General features: G+C 37.6%; 1 protein-coding gene across 4 annotated transcripts in view; it reads right to left on the bottom strand.

The window, feature by feature from the left end:
• FAM172A (family with sequence similarity 172 member A) overlaps positions 1-11551 on the bottom strand; it is a 239878-nt gene extending 228327 nt beyond the window's left edge. For 3 of the 4 annotated variants that reach the window (XM_039335704.1, XM_039335702.1, XM_039335701.1), the window contains exons 1-2: positions 11434-11551; positions 2470-2593 (exon numbers count right to left, since the gene is read on the bottom strand). In XM_039335704.1, the coding sequence (XP_039191638.1) occupies positions 2470-2575 (106 nt within the window). In that variant the 5' untranslated portion in view covers positions 2576-2593; positions 11434-11551. Of the gene's footprint in view, positions 1-2384; positions 2594-11433 lie in introns of all 4 variants that reach the window. The other variant, XM_039335703.1, reaches the window with a different exon arrangement.
• Positions 11552-16668: the final 5117 nt, after the last annotated feature.

The raw sequence follows: 16668 nt of genomic DNA, 5'->3' as shown, positions 1-16668 counted from the left end.
CAAAGGCCTCAATTCTTTGGCGCTCAGCCTTTCTTATGGTCCAACTTTCACAGCCATACATTGCAACTGGGAAAACCATGGCCTGGACTATACGTACTTTTGTTGGCAGGGTGATGTCTCTGCTTTTTAGTATGCTGTCTAGATTTGCCATAGCTTTCCTCCCAGGAGCAAGCGTCTTTTAATTTCTTGGCTGCAGTCCCCATCTGAGGTGATCTTGGAGCCCAGAAAAATAAAATCTGTCACTACCTCCATTTCTTCCCCATCTATTTGCCAGGAATTGAGAGGGCCGGATGCCATGATTTTGGTTTTCTTAAGGTTGAGTTTCAAGCCAACTTTTGCACTCTCCTTCTTCACCTGCATCAAGAGGCTCTTTAGTTCCTCTTCACTTTCTGCCATTAGAGTGGTATCATCGGCATATCTTAGGTTGTTGATATTTCTCCCGGCAATCTTAATTCCAACTTTTGATTCATCTAGCCCTGCCTTTCTCATGATATGCTCTGCATATAAGTTAAATAGGCAGGGCAACAGTATACAGCCTTGCCGGACTCCTTTTCCAATTTTGAACCAATCAGTGGTTCCGTGTCCAGTTCTCACTGTTGCTTCTTGACCCGCATATAGGTTTCTCAAGAGACAAATGAGATGGTCTGGTACTCCCATCTCTTTAAGAACTTGCCACAATTTGTTGTGATCCACACAATCAAAGGCTTTAGCATAGTCAATGAAACAGAAGTAGATGTTTTTCTGGAACTCCCTAGCTTTCTCCATGATCCAGCGTATGTTGGCAATTTGATCTCTAGTTCCTCGGCCTCTTCGAAATCCTGCCTGTACTTCTGGTAGTTCTCGATCCACATACTGCTGGAGTCTAGCTTGTAGGATTTTAAGCATAACTTTACTAGCATGTGAAATGAGTGCAATGGTGCGATAGTTTGAACATTCTTTGGCACTGCCTTTCTTTGGAATTGGAATGTAAACTGACCTTTTTCAATCCTGTGGCCACTGTTGAGTTTTCCAAATTTGTTGGCAAATTGAGTGTAGCACTTTTACTTAACACCTACTGGCCAGGAAAAGAATCACAGATTTTTCCTATGGCCACTCCAACCTTATGGAATATTCTCCTTCATTTTTTTTCTTATATTGTGATGCTTCTTTTTAATTTGCAAGCCATCTAGAGTAATTGTGGAGATTAGGTGGTCTTAGAAATGTGTTCTCCTAAATGAGTAAAGCACTAAGCACATTTGAATTAGAAGGGTATTCAAACAAATCTAAATATTTATCACCTACTCTCGATTTCATACATACACACACACACACACACACACACACTCTTCTCCGGGCAAAAGTGAATAAATATGTAAATTTAAGATTACAATAAATTTACATGATTACTGCTTATCTTTATTCTCTTAATAAGGAATATATATACATATACATACACAAACACACTTTTTTCTTTCCTTTCTTCCTTCTCTTTCCTTCCTTTCTTTCTTTTTCTTTCTAATGATAAACAGTGATCATGCAAATCCATTGCAATAATAACAATACATGACCCAGAACTTGCATCTAAACTGACTGAGGGAAAGTGCAGAAGACAACAGCACTATAGGAGAGTGAGGAGATTCAAATGCCCTGCCTTCTAAGAGTGAAAATGTCTGAAGCTATCATGTGAATACTGCCTCTGAAGAGCATATTGATTATATTTATGTCCTGTCAGTTTTCTACATATTTCAGGATAGCATACACTGATTGCCAGTTTATATGGCACTTTTTTTCTGAAGACTAGAAACAGCATATAAAATAGGATATAGTATCCCATTTTATGTTCAGAGGAAGAAAAAAAAGGCATGTTGAAGGGAGTTCAGCAGGGAATAAGATTCAAAATTCCAAACTGTATCAGATTAAAAATTATAGAAATCTAAAAGGAACCAAATAAGCAACAATTCCTCCCAATACAGAGGGAGGGAGGGAGAGACAGAGGGAGGGAGGGAGGGAGGGAAGGAGAAATCTAATTCAGCCAGGCTACTATGGTGGTGTTTCGTATATCCTTCCACTGAAATAATTTTGAAATTATTATAATACGTTAATTCGGCATCAACTCTTGCAAACAATTAAGGTATGTCTGTTTACTCTTTAAAGCTTTTCCCACACACTACTTTGTTCATTCTGAGTGTTGACTAATGTGCATAAGTTGTAGCATTTTTCTTTCAATTATAGGATTTTTGCCATCAGGGGGATCCAACTGGCTTCTCTATCACAACTAACAGCAATCCTGTTGCGTGCTGATATATCCTTTTTTGAAGCAAAGAACAAAAATTCTGGATTATGGATGTATGTAAGAGGTTTATTGCAGCCGAGAAATGTGGGTTGTATCATTTGCACTTGCTCACCTGTTTTACTAACCACAAAATTATAGTTCATCAGAACACAGTCTACGGAGTGCCTATGGAGGAGAAGTTCCAAATTAATTTGTACCCTTTAATGCTGTAGTCTTCTCTTTTTCATCAGGACCTCCTTGTTGAAGTTGAGCCATGTTTATCCAAACTCTCAGCAAGTTTAAGACAATGATGAAAACATGCATCAATCTTGAGGTGATAAGCTGAAAAAAATTATAAGTTAGAATGATAAATTTATTTTCTGGAAATATCCTGACTAGAAAAAATCATTACAGAAATCAAAGGGTTTTTTAAAAAATCAATACTATCTGAAAAAAGGTGCTAGACCAGTGGTTTTCAACCTGTGGGCCGGGACCCCATTTGGGGTCAAACGACCATTTCACGGGGGTCGCCAAACAACGCAGTCCGCCATTTTTTCCCCCTTTTCCTTAGCTGTGCTACTCACTTTTATTCTATTGGCTTTTGAAAACCAATAGAATAGACTCTCTTGAATAGAGTCTAATTCTATTGGCTTTCAAAAGCCAATAGGAATTGTCCAGGCTGTCTCTGCCCTGCTGAGCCCGCCAAAAGTCCCATTCTGCAAACGGTGCCGCACCAGTTGAATAGTCCTCGACTTACGACCAGTTGAGTAGTCCTCGACTTACGACCAGTTGGGGGTCGCGGCATTAAAAAGGTTGAGAACCACTGTGCTATAAGTGTTGCTATATAAACAAATAATATGGCTCAAGAAAAAATATTTCCAACATCTGTCATAAAATGTATCTCATAGGCATATAATTCTAGATATCCTCCCTAACAATAATTTTTCATTTAAGGGATTGCTTTTGCACTTTATTTTCCATTCCCAATTTGCTTTGCAAATACATTAAGTTGCCTTTGCTCTCCATCTTTGCTAAGGCTTTTGGCAGTTTCTTCAATAAAATCAATAACAGTCAGCCTGAATTTTTATCCCATTCCCCAAAATTCTCTGCCTTAATCATCTGCCTTTATTTCTTAAGCACATAATTCCTTTTCAAGGAACCTCTTAATCAAATAGGATGATTGCATAATGTACAAGTAACGCAGAAATAGCTGTTACTCTGTAATCTAGTATCTAGAGTTTGAGGGCCTACTATGACTGGGATGACAACAGCTTTAAGTTTTGCACTTCACTTTCCATCTTTCTCTCATCAATATAATTTATTATTTTTACAGTCTTACACCTACTTCAAAAAATTGCTCACCATAGTAATTTGCCTGCCTCTGAGATCGCTTTTGCCGATATAGCAGACTAAATCTGTTTGATTCTCAATCACTTTTAAGTCTGCAGATCTGCAGCGCTTATTCTCAAATGGTAGCTATCTTTTTCTGGTACTGTATATCTAGACTACCTTCTTCCTCCCCTAAATTCAACATTGACTATCTTCTTCCTCCCCTAAATTCAACATTCATTCATTACTAATAGAAAACTATTAACAGGAAGAATAAAGAAGGTTAAAAAAAAAACCAGAACAAATTAGACTACATTACTCCTTGAGAACCAGCACCCACCCACTCACAGCATTTATCACCCATAGCACTTGCCAGAAACTTAGCACCCACCTACAGTCCTTGCTGGCCCATCTGCAGTCCTCACCAGCCCACCTGCACTTCTTAGCACCCCCTGTAGCACTGCCCTCCTCCTGCCCTGTACTAGACTCCTGCTAGCAGCCTCACCAGGTAAACAAGGCAGGAAGCACAAAGAGATAAGCTAATTCCACTTTATTCTAAACCTACTGTTCATTAATAGAATCTTGCAAGTCTGAAAGTACAATTCTCCCACCAGCAACTTTACAGCCTGAGAAATTAGGGAAGCCTCTTGCTCTGCCCACTATGCAGTTGCAGGCTATGCTGTCTCTTATCTGACTGTTTCTAGACAGCATTCTTTGCCCCATCTCCCAAGATCATTCCCACAGACCATTACACCTGGCTCTTCCCTCTTAATAACCCCATGGTCCTGAGGTCATGATGATAACTGGGACTGGTGGGATTGCTATCGCTAAGCAATGTGGTCATGTGACACTGCACTTCACAACGAGATTGCTTAGCAACAGCAATTTAGATCCCAATTGTTTCATAAAAGCCATGGTGGAGCAGTGGTTAGAATGCAATATTGGAGGACTGCCAGCAGTTTGACTCTCACTGGCTCAAGGTTGACACAGCCTTTCATCCTTCCAAGGTCAGTAAAATGAGGACCCAGATTGTTGGGGACAATATGCTGACTCTGTAAACTGCTTAGAGAGGGCTGTAAAGCACCGTGAAGTGGTGCTATTGCTAAGTGCTATAATCAAAAGACTATTTGTAAAAAGGTGCATACATACAATTTTATGGGTTAATATTGAATAGATTCGAAAGCATTTCAAAACATGTCACCATAAGAGTCAAAATCTTTGCGAGAAACTTGGCACTTTTTGCCAGAAACTATTTTTTCAATATTGGGTTCAAGCTTTTGTGATAACAGTTTTCAATAGGGCTAATAAATGTTCATTTTTAATTTGCCCTGTGTGAAATTTTAATTATCTTCAGGAGTGAGAATAAATGTTCACATTGTTATGTACTATCAAACATTAAGATTCTTATAGCAAACATACACATTTCAACAAAATGTTTTAATTAGAATAAAAATATGAAACACTAACTTCGTTATATAGTACTTTTTTATCACTGTGTTACAGTAAATTTCAAGTTTCATCTGAATGTTATTTTTCACTCTCAACATTAAAAAAAGGATCTCTGATTAATAAAATTTGTTATCACACATTTTGAATCCTTCAAATTGCTTTTAAAATTCAAATAGTGATTCTTAAATATTTGAATCATAATTGCAGAAATTAAAGGAACAAAATAAACATTGAAATAACATTCCAATCTAATTTTGATCCCAAAATTTTAAATTCATTCATTTAAATGCTTCATAATACCTACAATGAAAGCCAACTCTGTTGACCAATTCTTCTTGTTTTTGTGACTCTACCCTCACTTCTAAAATTTTTGATTTCATGGGTGAAGTTGTCAAAACTTCAAAAACGAATGATAAGAAAGCCAGCAAAGTTCTGTATAATAAAATAAACCTTCCTTTTCACCTTCAGTTTCAAGAAAATTGATGTTGCTACAAACCTCAAGAATATAAAAATTCACTGTTTGCTTAACAAAATTCAGTATGTGTTCCATTTATATTACTTTTTGAGCACAGCACTTCCTGGCACATAATGCAGTGCTTCTGATGAAATGATCAGGAGCAATTTCATTCTGCTTAGCCAATAACTGAGCTAATCCTTTTCCTTGTCATTGGCTGCTGCACATCTGTAGCCACACATACTAGTTTTGATTTTGAAAGATTATACTTTTCTAAAAGTTCATACACTTTCTTAAATATATATTTCTCTGTTGTAGTATCATTAAGATAAAGAATATGAAGTAATTCTTTACTCCAGTTAATGAACGAATAAATATGTGATCATCTGTCGTGGCCTTCTGAAAAGCAAAGTCAATGGGGAAACCATTGTTACTAACAACCTTGTTACTAACTTAACAATTGTAGTGATTTACTTAACAACTGTGGCAAGAAAGATCATAAAATGGGGCAAAATTCATTTAACAAATGTTTCACTTAACAACAGAAATTTGGGGTCAATTGTGGTCATAGGTTGAAGACTACTGGTACTCAATTTTCCCCAATCTCTTTTACCGATTGAAAGCAACAAAATATCATTTCCTGCAGACCATTTAACACAAGGTATGGTTAGCCTACAAATAATGGATACACTGTTTCTTTCCTTTCCCTTAGATTTAAATATTACTAAATAAGCTCTTTTTGTAGTTGTTAGCCTCCTTCACCCTTCTCATTCTATTCAAAATTTAACTTTGCTGACATGGTCTCTTCAGTTCTGACCTAATCTGTATATGCTGTTCCTTGCTCAGCTGTCAGTTACTTCTTTCCACATCCACATTCATTTTCCTTTTTATTTTCAAATTGTCACTAAAGACACATTTTATCTGTCTTTTCTTTCTCACTCAAGTTCATCGTAATTATGATTTTTCTAGCATGGTACCTTTCTGTATTTATCTATTAATGGAATCTTTATATAGCTCAAATCCATTTATTTGTCAGCATAACAATTTCATAACCTAACCAACTGTAGTTATCTTGATACTGTGCTTCAACAATTAAACATGTCAATTAAAACAATACATAAAGGCAATGAATAAGCGCAAAAACAAAGACTTTATACATAATGTAAAAGGTATCATATGGAGGCACATGCTTCCTTCATCGTTACCTACATTAAATAAGAAAACTAATTCCAAATAGTCTTACAGGATTTTTTTCCCTTTAGTTTATATTTTCTTTTAATTTAGACACTGTCTTGAAAAAATATTTCATAAACGCTGACACTGATTTTAAAAACTATACTTACCTACCTATGTGTCTCAGCCACAATTACAGCCAGCTATTACATAGAACTTCACACTTTTGCCTCAGCTTCTAACCTTCAAAATCAAATTTTCACTATCTCAAAAATCTCTGGCTACAATCTCCTCTAACTTTCCAAATATGTGCAATATATATTATAGCCATCTAACAGAATAATCTTGAACATGTATACCAATGTATTTGGTGGGACTGATTTTCAGTTAAGTACCAATCTGAAGATGATTGTACAGATCTAGAAAAAAATTAGCTACCAATTATAAATGCACAGATCATTTGTATTTATGATACTTTAACAATAGCAATTTATGCTTATATCTTGGTTTTTATGTGATTACAAGATACACTGATTTTATTTTCTCATTTTATTAGTGTTGTTTTAATGTATATCAGATTTTTAATTAAAATGCCTTGAAGCTGTTTAAGGGTTTTAGGATTTAAACAATATAAAAAATATGCCAGCCAATTGATGACCATATCTATAATCAAAGGCTTCCAACAAGCTCTTTATAAAACAATAACACATTTTGACTGGAAATAGTTAAACAACGAATTGCTTTTAAAATGTGTTCTAGAAAAACAAATCTCACAATTGCTTACCTCTGATACACCATTTAAATATCAATACCAAGTGATAAATAGATAATGGGGAAGTGTTTATGCATTTCACATAGAAAAGTATATTAGAGAATGTTAATGTGGTATCTTCTAATTGACTATTCAGAGCAATTTTAATGAAGTTGTACAAGCGAAAGGTATGTGTGAATAAGCAAACCTCATCATAACACTGTACTGTATTAGTGTATACCATTTCAGATACAGTAATCCTATTATTTTTTTCATAATAAAAAAAACTGAAAAAGTACCAATTATGGAAATAGATTTTACAATGTAATAAACATGACAATAACCAAAGAATAAGATAATGGAGTGTGTTACTTTTGGAAATTAAAATATAGCAATATGCAAATGGCACATTGCCTTACATGAACACATATTGATCCATCATTTTAGCAATTGCTCAATGCATAGTGAGTGTTATCTTTAAGTTTTTCAATTCCAAAGGAGAGCACCTGGCAGCCACTCTCTTTAAAATACATCAGGGCAAGGTGATAGTTCAAATGTTGCATAGGGCTGAAATCTAGAGATGGGATGACAAGATTATTATCTAGTTGGAAGTAGCCCTAAACAAATCTCACGACAATTATATACACTATATTTTGAAACACCATTCAAACATCAATAAAGATGCACCCCTGCTACTTATACATGGATCGTGTAGGGCAGTGATGACAAACCTTTTAGAGACTGAGTGCCCAAACTGCAACCCAAAACCCACTTATGCATCGTTAAGTGCCGGGTGGGTGTGGCCCATTGGCTGGGTGTGGCCAATTGGCTGGATGTGGCCCAGCCAATCAATCAATTCCAACTTTGCATGATCTTTTTTTTTCCTACGAGAAGTTGAAATTGACTGATTGAACTTTTTTTTTTTTCACATGGTGGCGGAGGCCTAAAGTGAAAAAGTTTTATAAAACCCAGCTGAAGGCTAGGACTGGGGCGACGGCGAGCATGCCCACAGAGAGGGCTCTGAGTGCCGCCTCTGGCACCCATTCCATAGGTTTTCCACCACTGGTGTAGGGTTACTTTCCATTAGAATAGAATGGAGCTGGAAGGGATCTTGGAGGTCTTCTAGTCCAGCCCCTGCTCAAGAGGAGGACCTATACCATCTCAGACAAGTGACTGTCCAGCTTTTTCTTAAAAATCTCCAGTGATGGAGCACCCAAGATTTCTGGAGGCAAGCTGTTCCATTGGTTAATTGTCCTCACTGTCAGGAAGTTTCTGCTTAATTCCAGGTTGCTTCTATCTTTGATCAGTTTCCAACCATTGTTCCTTGTCCCTCTGGTGCTTTGGCGAATAACGTGACCTCCTCTTCTTGGTGGCAACCCCTCAAATACTGGAATACTGCTATCATGTCTCTCCTATTTCTTCTTTAATTTAGACTAGCCAAACCCAAGTCCTGCAGCCGTTCTTCGTATGTTTTAGTCTCCAAGCCTTTAATCGTCTTAGTTGCTCTTCTCTGAATCTTCTCCAAACTCTCAACATCTTTTTTGTGATATGGAGACCAGAATTGGCTGCAGTATTCCAGGTGTGGTCTTCGTAGGGTTTTATAAAGCGGTACTAATACTTCACGTGATCTTGATTCTATGCCTCTGTTTATACAACCCAGAATTATATTAGCTTTTTTGGTGGCTGCTACTGCACACTGCTGGCTCATAGTCAAGTGATCGTCCACTAGGACTCCAAGGTCCCTCTCACAGTTACTGTTTTTAAGCCAGGTCTTGCCCAATCTGTACTTGTACCTTTGATTTTTCCTGCCTAAATGTAAAACTTTGCTTTTCTCCACACTGAAATTCATTTTGTTGGATAAAGCCTTTGTTCAAGTTTCTCAAGATCTTTTTGGATCCTGAGTTTGTTTTCTGATGTGTTGGCTACTCCTGCCAGTTTGGTGTCATCTGCAAATATGATGAGTTCCCCTTCAATTCCCTCATCTAAGTCATTGATGAAGATATTGAAGAGTACTGGGCCTAAGATGGAACCTTGTAGTTTCCCAATGCTTATTTCTCTCCATGTCGATGTAGTGCCATTGAGGACTACTCATTGAGTATGTTTGCCAGTCAGCTACAGATCCATCTAGTGGTGATGTTGTCTATTCCACCTTTTTCTAGCTTACCAAGGAGTAGATTGTGGTCTACTTTATCAAATGCCTTACTGAAATCTAAGTACACTACGTCCACAGCATTTTGCTGGTCTACATCTTGTACTTTGGGGCATTATAAGAAAATAGAAAGACTGCAAGAACTCCAACTTGCAAAGTTTTGTTTTTTCCATTATACCACTGGAAATCAATGTGCCAAACTTTTGTTGTCTAACTTACAGATGTATTCCCTATTTTCTCTGGGGATCGTGGAACAGTTAAAACATCAGATAGCCTTCTTGAAAGAGATGGCAATAAAAATGAAACTGCAGAATAGTTATGTAAATATTTATTCTGACACTATTATTGTACTATAAAAAACATAAAAGCTACTTCCAATATCTGATTAATATTACCAGTGCCTCAGGGGAAAAGGCATTAACATTTATACATCAGTATTTTGTTTCCTTATTTTGCTTTGTTGTATTTTACGCTGTTACATTGTGTCCTCTTGTTACAACACATATATGACCCAAATTGAGCCTAAAATTTCTGTTGCTAAGTGAGACAGTTGAGTTGCCCCATTTTACCTTTCTTGACACAGCTGTTAAATGAATCACTGCAGTTGTTAATATGGTTCTATAATGAAACTATGACCTGTTATCATCACAGATGCTAAAAGTAATGTCTGGGTTCACAAGAATGCAGTCCAATACCTATGAAGGTTGTCAGGCTGGAGAAGAATGTCTGATAAAATTATTATGTGACATAATAGAATGGAATACTCTTTGCTCTCTATTGGCATAAAAGTAGCTATCAATGATGCACCTAACCCTATGTTCCACTTTTCAAGAAGAGCTATAGTTTTTACAACAGGGACATTCTAGTTTAGTTTGCACAACATACTTTTAAAATATGCCAGACTGCATTTTTTGTGAATCCCAACAATTTGATTAAGTAAACAACGGTAAACAGATCTAACAGAGTATTGCAGAATTACAACTGATGTCCAAAGTAACTGCACTGATATTAGGCAGAAGATAATTACCCTATTTTTTATTACTATTTTGCAAGTTGAATTAGGAACAGAATACTTTATTATACCACCATTAATATATGTCGGTGAATATGACCTCTCAGTGAGCTTTGAAAGATGTACCAGTAGTACTAAAAATTCCATGTAGGTGAACATTGTTAGTGACCGATCTCCAGGTATTACTATTCTGCAGGAAATCAGGATGCTTGTTCCTCTCGCACTTTTAAAACCTCCAGTTCAGCCTCAAATACAACGCCTGCCTGTATCGAGGACAGCAAAATTAACCAGACACCCTAATCCAGGTCCGTAGTTTATTCCCCCCCTCCAGACGAGTCTGTTTCCCTTAAGGCTAGTTCTGGCACACTCCTTTGAATACCTGCCTGAAAGGTCAGGTTTGATCTCTCAGAGAAGACTCAAGAAAAGCACCTCGAAAACGCGCGCGGCAAAGTGGGAGGACAAGCAGTTCCTGTGATTCTCTACGACGCCTGCGTGTAGTTCCTGTTCATGACAGGCAAACCCTTCCCCTCCCCTCAAACGGGGATACAGGGTCGCTACCGCCCCAGAGTTTTTCGCCTCCCCTCCTCGGCAGGTAACCACAGCCGCCGCCGATAGCGCCGGTAGGAGAGAAAACGGGGGAAAGCGACATTCTCTGCGAAGCCCTTCGCGTCCCAGAAGGCCAAGGACGCAGACCAGAAGTGGAGGGAAGGTTCCTTCTCCTGCCCCGTCCCGTCCCTCCTCGCTCTCAACATGCACACCTGAGGGAGGGGGGTGTCAGAAGGGCTCGTCATCGCCCGATCGAGAGGGGAAAGGGCCCTGCCTGCCGACGGCGTACGCAAAAGCAAAGCGCAGCGGCTACACGTACCTGCAATTCCGGGAAAGGGGGCGGTGCAAAAACTGTTACCGAGAGACGCACCGCCGCTTCTCCTCTTACTGTTTTGCTTTGATTTACCCCGCCCCTTCCGTTTCGCCAAATATCGAACCCTGGTTCCGGTTCCGGTGACGCGACGTAGTCAAGCCAGGGCGTCGAAAAGTTCGCGCTTTTCGCGCTCTTGCTCGCGCTTCCTTTCCCCCCTCCCTCCCCAGTTCGAAAGGCGGATGCAGAGCAAACACTAAACGCCGTGGTGTCTTCACGCGCAGGATGCCCTGGTGGGCAGGTACTGAGTAGTCGGAGCCTCTGTGTTTGAAAGTTATTCGTGTTTTCTGAGGCTCATTCCGCAACGAGAGAAAACACGAATAACTTTCAGAAAAAAATGACTGACAGCTGGAGCTGATACATCGGGGATTGGTTCCCTCGGAAGTATTTTCCTCTTGGCTGAGTTCACGCGGCGTGCGGAATTTGGGGCCGCTGAATCTGCACTGCAGAAATACGGTCAGCCAGTAGGCGACAGTGATATGGCAAAGAAACGCCTGTTTTTACTCTCGTCTGGCCGTCACCCGCATTTTTGCATCCCAAATCTGATAGTTGATAGTTAAACTAAATCATAGTTTGTGTAGCCATGACATTGAATAGTCCCACTTGGCTGGATGTGATCAGAAACTTAAGCTGTAAAATAATTTACAAACCACACTGAGCTAAAAATAAAACGAGCAAAGAGGCTATATTTGGGCTTAGTGTGCTGTGTGAATTAAACCATTTAGTTTAATCAGACTGACTCCTAGATAATTAGGGTACATTTTGTCCGTGTTTTTTTTCTAAAAAAAAAAAAGTGCCAGAACTCATACAACCCACCTTGCCTACCCTACAAGGTTCCATTCCAAAAAGGTGCCGGAACGCTGTTCTAGGCGTTCTATGAGAAAAAAATCCCTGCACTTTGTTATTTAAGTAGCCTTTTCTAACGTTGATGTACTTCTAAGTATTTTGGCTGAGATGGAACTTTCTGGGGCCCTTGCTTTTAAATCTCACCCAAAGTTTGAGTTTTAAAAAGACAAAACTGATTTTTTAGATCACTTTTAAAATGCCAAGATGCCTGATGTATTGGCAATCATTTGGCATTGTCAGTTCTGTAGAGACATTGAATCCAGAAATTTCAGCATGGATTGTGATACACTCTCCACCTTTTACATATATCTATACAACTTTGTAATGCAGGTAGTGTTACTGTTGCAATAAACACGTTATTTACTTAACTTGGCCCTCATATGGACACCAGGGGTTTTAGATAGTCTTTAATTTTTATACCTTTTCTGTTTTTTTATAATATGTATCAGCACAATTCAGTCGTATTCTCCTACATTAGTGTTCAAATCAGCAGGGCTCACAAATTAAGCAGAATTAAGACTGTTTGTTCTTTGATGAGATTCCACTAGAGAATTGCAGGGCAATACCATCATTAGGAATTTATAACATTCTGAAAGAAGACAGTACTAAACCATGTCTAGTTTGCAACCAAGAAAATAACATGGACATATTCATGATAGCATAAGAAGTCAAGCTGGACATGTGTGATTTGAAGAGAAGCTTACTGGAGATTAGTTTCAGAAAGAACTAAGCATCCTCTTAAAAGTAATATATTTTTAATACATTGGACTTCAGAAACTTTTTCATCTTCCAGTATTTTTTAAATAACTATAGTTTAACTGCCTTTAGATAGGTTTTCATCCAATTTGAAAGATGGCTGTCTATTGTTTATTGTTCATTTTAAACTTTGGCTATAATACCCTTAACTGGGAGTGGGCTGTACTTTTATTTTTAAAGTTTGCTTTATATTTAAAGGCTATCTTACCAACCAAACAATACCTAAGTATTATGGAAACCAGAAATTAGAAAAATGTATGCTTTCTGATTGCTAAGAAATAAAGCAAATAAAAATGCAGTGTAAAGTAAAGCTGGCAAGCAGATTCAGTGACTGTTGGTGAGTTCAGAAAGAACTCAGAATGAAAAATGCTGAGTTCAGAGGTATCACTTCACATTGTGTGATGCCACAAGTTCTTTCTCCACTTCTGTTTAACGTCTACTTAACTTCTGGGTGAAGTCATTTGTAGTCATGGTCTGAGGTGCACAATCCAGAGTCTTTTGGATTTAAGACTCCTACTAAACAAACACATGGCAGTTGTGGCTAGATAGTCTTTACCCATTGCATGACTTCAAGACTGTACACTAGTTGCATCCATTCCAAGACCAGAAAGCCCTACACTCAGTAACTCATGCCCTGGTAACCTCCCACATGGATTACTGTAACACATCCACTTCTGCCCTTGAAGAACATTTAGACGTTTCAGCTGGTACAAAATATAGTGGCATGGGCAGTTATAAGTGCCAGTATATCAGCACATGTTACACCTCTACTCTGCAAGCTACTTTGGCTAACAGTTTGCTTCCAGGTTCAATTCAAGACGCTGGTAATGATCTGTAAAGCCCCTCATGTCATGAGCTGGGTTATGTGAGGGACCACCCTTCTCCAATCACATCTCATCTGGAAGGGCATGTTGTGGGAACATCATGTGGCAGGGCCCAGGAGAAAAGTCTTTTATGCCATTGCATGTGCTCTTTAGAATGGGTCCCCAACCCCTGGTCCATGGACTGGTATTGGGCTGCGGCTTGCCAGCAACCGGTCCGCACAAAGCTCCATCCGCAAGATGCAGGAAGCACAAAAAACCACGCACTCTCCAGTCCACAGAAAAAGCACTCTCCATGAAGCTGATCCCTGGTGCTCAAAAGGTTGGGGACCTCTGCTTTAGAATATCCCGAACATGCTGGCCTTCCCAAGATTCTGAAGACATGACTTTGCCATCGGAACTGAAGATCTGGTGACCTAAGTATGGAGGCTGCAAAGAGGCTGTATTTCTAGGAAAATTTATTAATGTTTCTTAGCCCGGTGTGCCTTTGCCAAAATAGGATTTGAGCTGAAAGGTATATTAATATCTCTATTTATGCATAAGTAAAAAAATCCCCCCTGCATACAAGATGAGTGACCCCTTCAAAAGAAAAAATCATTTTATATACTGTTCATACATATTGGTTTTGGGATGTGTTCCTATATTAGCATAATTTGACTTATCTGTGATATAATGAGAGTGCTCAGTAACTTTATACGTAGCTCATATCATCCCATAATATTCTTAGCATGATTTTCAGGTGAAATGTTGATGCCTTCAGATGTGTTAAAACAATGCTAACTCTCAAAAAAGGATTCTTAATATGGAATTACAAACTATAGCAAGCTGTCACTTAGAGCTCAATTGGGTTATAATACATTTTATATCAAACTGGCATTACATTTGGAGCAACTTATAAACAATACATTTTGAAAGACCTTTGCAAATATTGCAGTTTAATATTTTTCCATCAGCAGCATTAGAGGGCAAATAGTGCAAAATAGTCTATGCTGAAAAGCTTTATCCTTGTAAAGATGGGTATATTGAATCTGTTATACTGTAACTTTTATTAAGACATTTGCAATGGATTACTAATATATTTAGATCTCTGCTGCTGCAGAGTTATTTGTATATAGTTGTAAAATTTGTATGTTGCCGACAGCAAAATAGATTGAATATGATTAAAGATCTTTTTATCATACATGCTATAATGTACATTGTATTATACCTTGTATTTCTTATATGCAGTCTGGGGCTGTGACCTCATATATTTTGATTTATTGACATAAATACACAATGTGTTAAAATAAAAGCAACCCAAAATGGGTCAAATTATTTAAGATTGTTTGATAGATGATACATAATAACAAATTGTATCCATATATAAAACTATTTGTCATAATAGCTTAAATTGAATATAAATTGTGAGTATGAATTATCTCTGAAAGCACATAGCTGTAGCACTCCTTGCCAAGGAGAAATCTAGTTGAGTTTCCTGAATATATAGCTGGAAATCTTCAAAATCTGTAATCAGAAACAGAAGCATCTCACCCAGGCAACTTAATTTAAGTTTTTTATTATGATTTCTTGATTTCCATCAGTAAATATATTAAAAGTTGAAATTCTTTGCTTTTATAAGATGTAAGAGTTGTTTCATAATAGACTTCACCTTAGAGATTCCAAATATTTTTGTTAAATATTTACTCTAATGGAAATGATTGATAGGTTAAGGCAAAAGAGAAAGAAGAACATTGGGCAAAATAGCAGCCTTTCCAATCATCTGTCTTAAAGTTAAATGCAAGATATCTCTTATCCTACACCTCTCTAAACATGATATAATAAAATATTAACTGCCTTTGAAGAACTTGGTTCACTATGGCAATAATATCCAACCAATATTGAAATACAAGTGGATAAGCCCTTAACGTATGTACAAAATTTAATATGTCTCCAGCATAAAAAAGGCTGAGAGTCAACACCTTGTAAACATCTTGTGAGGATCCTACAGACCCTCACAAGATGTTTACAAGGTGTTGACTCTCAGCCTTTTTTATGCTGGAGACATATTAAATTTTGTACATACGTTAAGGGCTTATCCACTTGTATTTCAATATTGGTTGGATATTATTGCCATAGTGAACCAAGTTCTTCAAAGGCAGTTAATATTTTATTATATCATGTTTAGAGATATTTTTTTATAAATAAGCTAAGTTTATAAGTTATAATAAATGCATTTACTTAATGACCATTTGTTCAGCAACCTTACAAACCTTATAAACATATTAACAGCGCTGAACGAGTTGTAGGTATAAATGGACCGTGTACTTAACTTTGATTGTAGCATCATCATCATCAGATGATCACAATCTGAAGGACTAGCTTTTATTATCACAGCATCCTATGATGTCCTCACTTAACAAAGGCAGCCAGAACTGCTGCAATTTCCTTCGCTGGCATATTCTTGGGGCATCGCACTCTATGACAGTGTTTCTTGGTCATGGAAATCCCTGTCACAATTGCCATTGTTAACCAAAGACTACCTGTATTCTTTAAAACTGGGAGCCTTTCATTATTATCGGTACTCCAAATTTACGGGAGACTATTCAAATATATATATGAAATATTTAATTTTTGTTAATAATAATTTGTTAGTTTATGTTCCACAAAGGCCATCTCCAATAACTTTAAAATCTCTGTAGTTTCTAAGGTCAGAAGGGCTTCAAGGCTGTGCAGTGTAAAGTTTTAACTGTCATTTCTATGTAAATTATATCCATTTTGTAGA

Source organism: Crotalus tigris, unplaced genomic scaffold (genome assembly GCF_016545835.1).
Source record: "Crotalus tigris isolate CLP2741 ecotype Arizona unplaced genomic scaffold, ASM1654583v1 scf7180000017646.2482762, whole genome shotgun sequence".
Lineage (NCBI taxonomy): Eukaryota > Metazoa > Chordata > Lepidosauria > Squamata > Viperidae > Crotalus > Crotalus tigris.
Note: the sequence above shows the minus strand (reverse complement) of the source record. Positions and strands in the feature narration are given on the sequence as shown.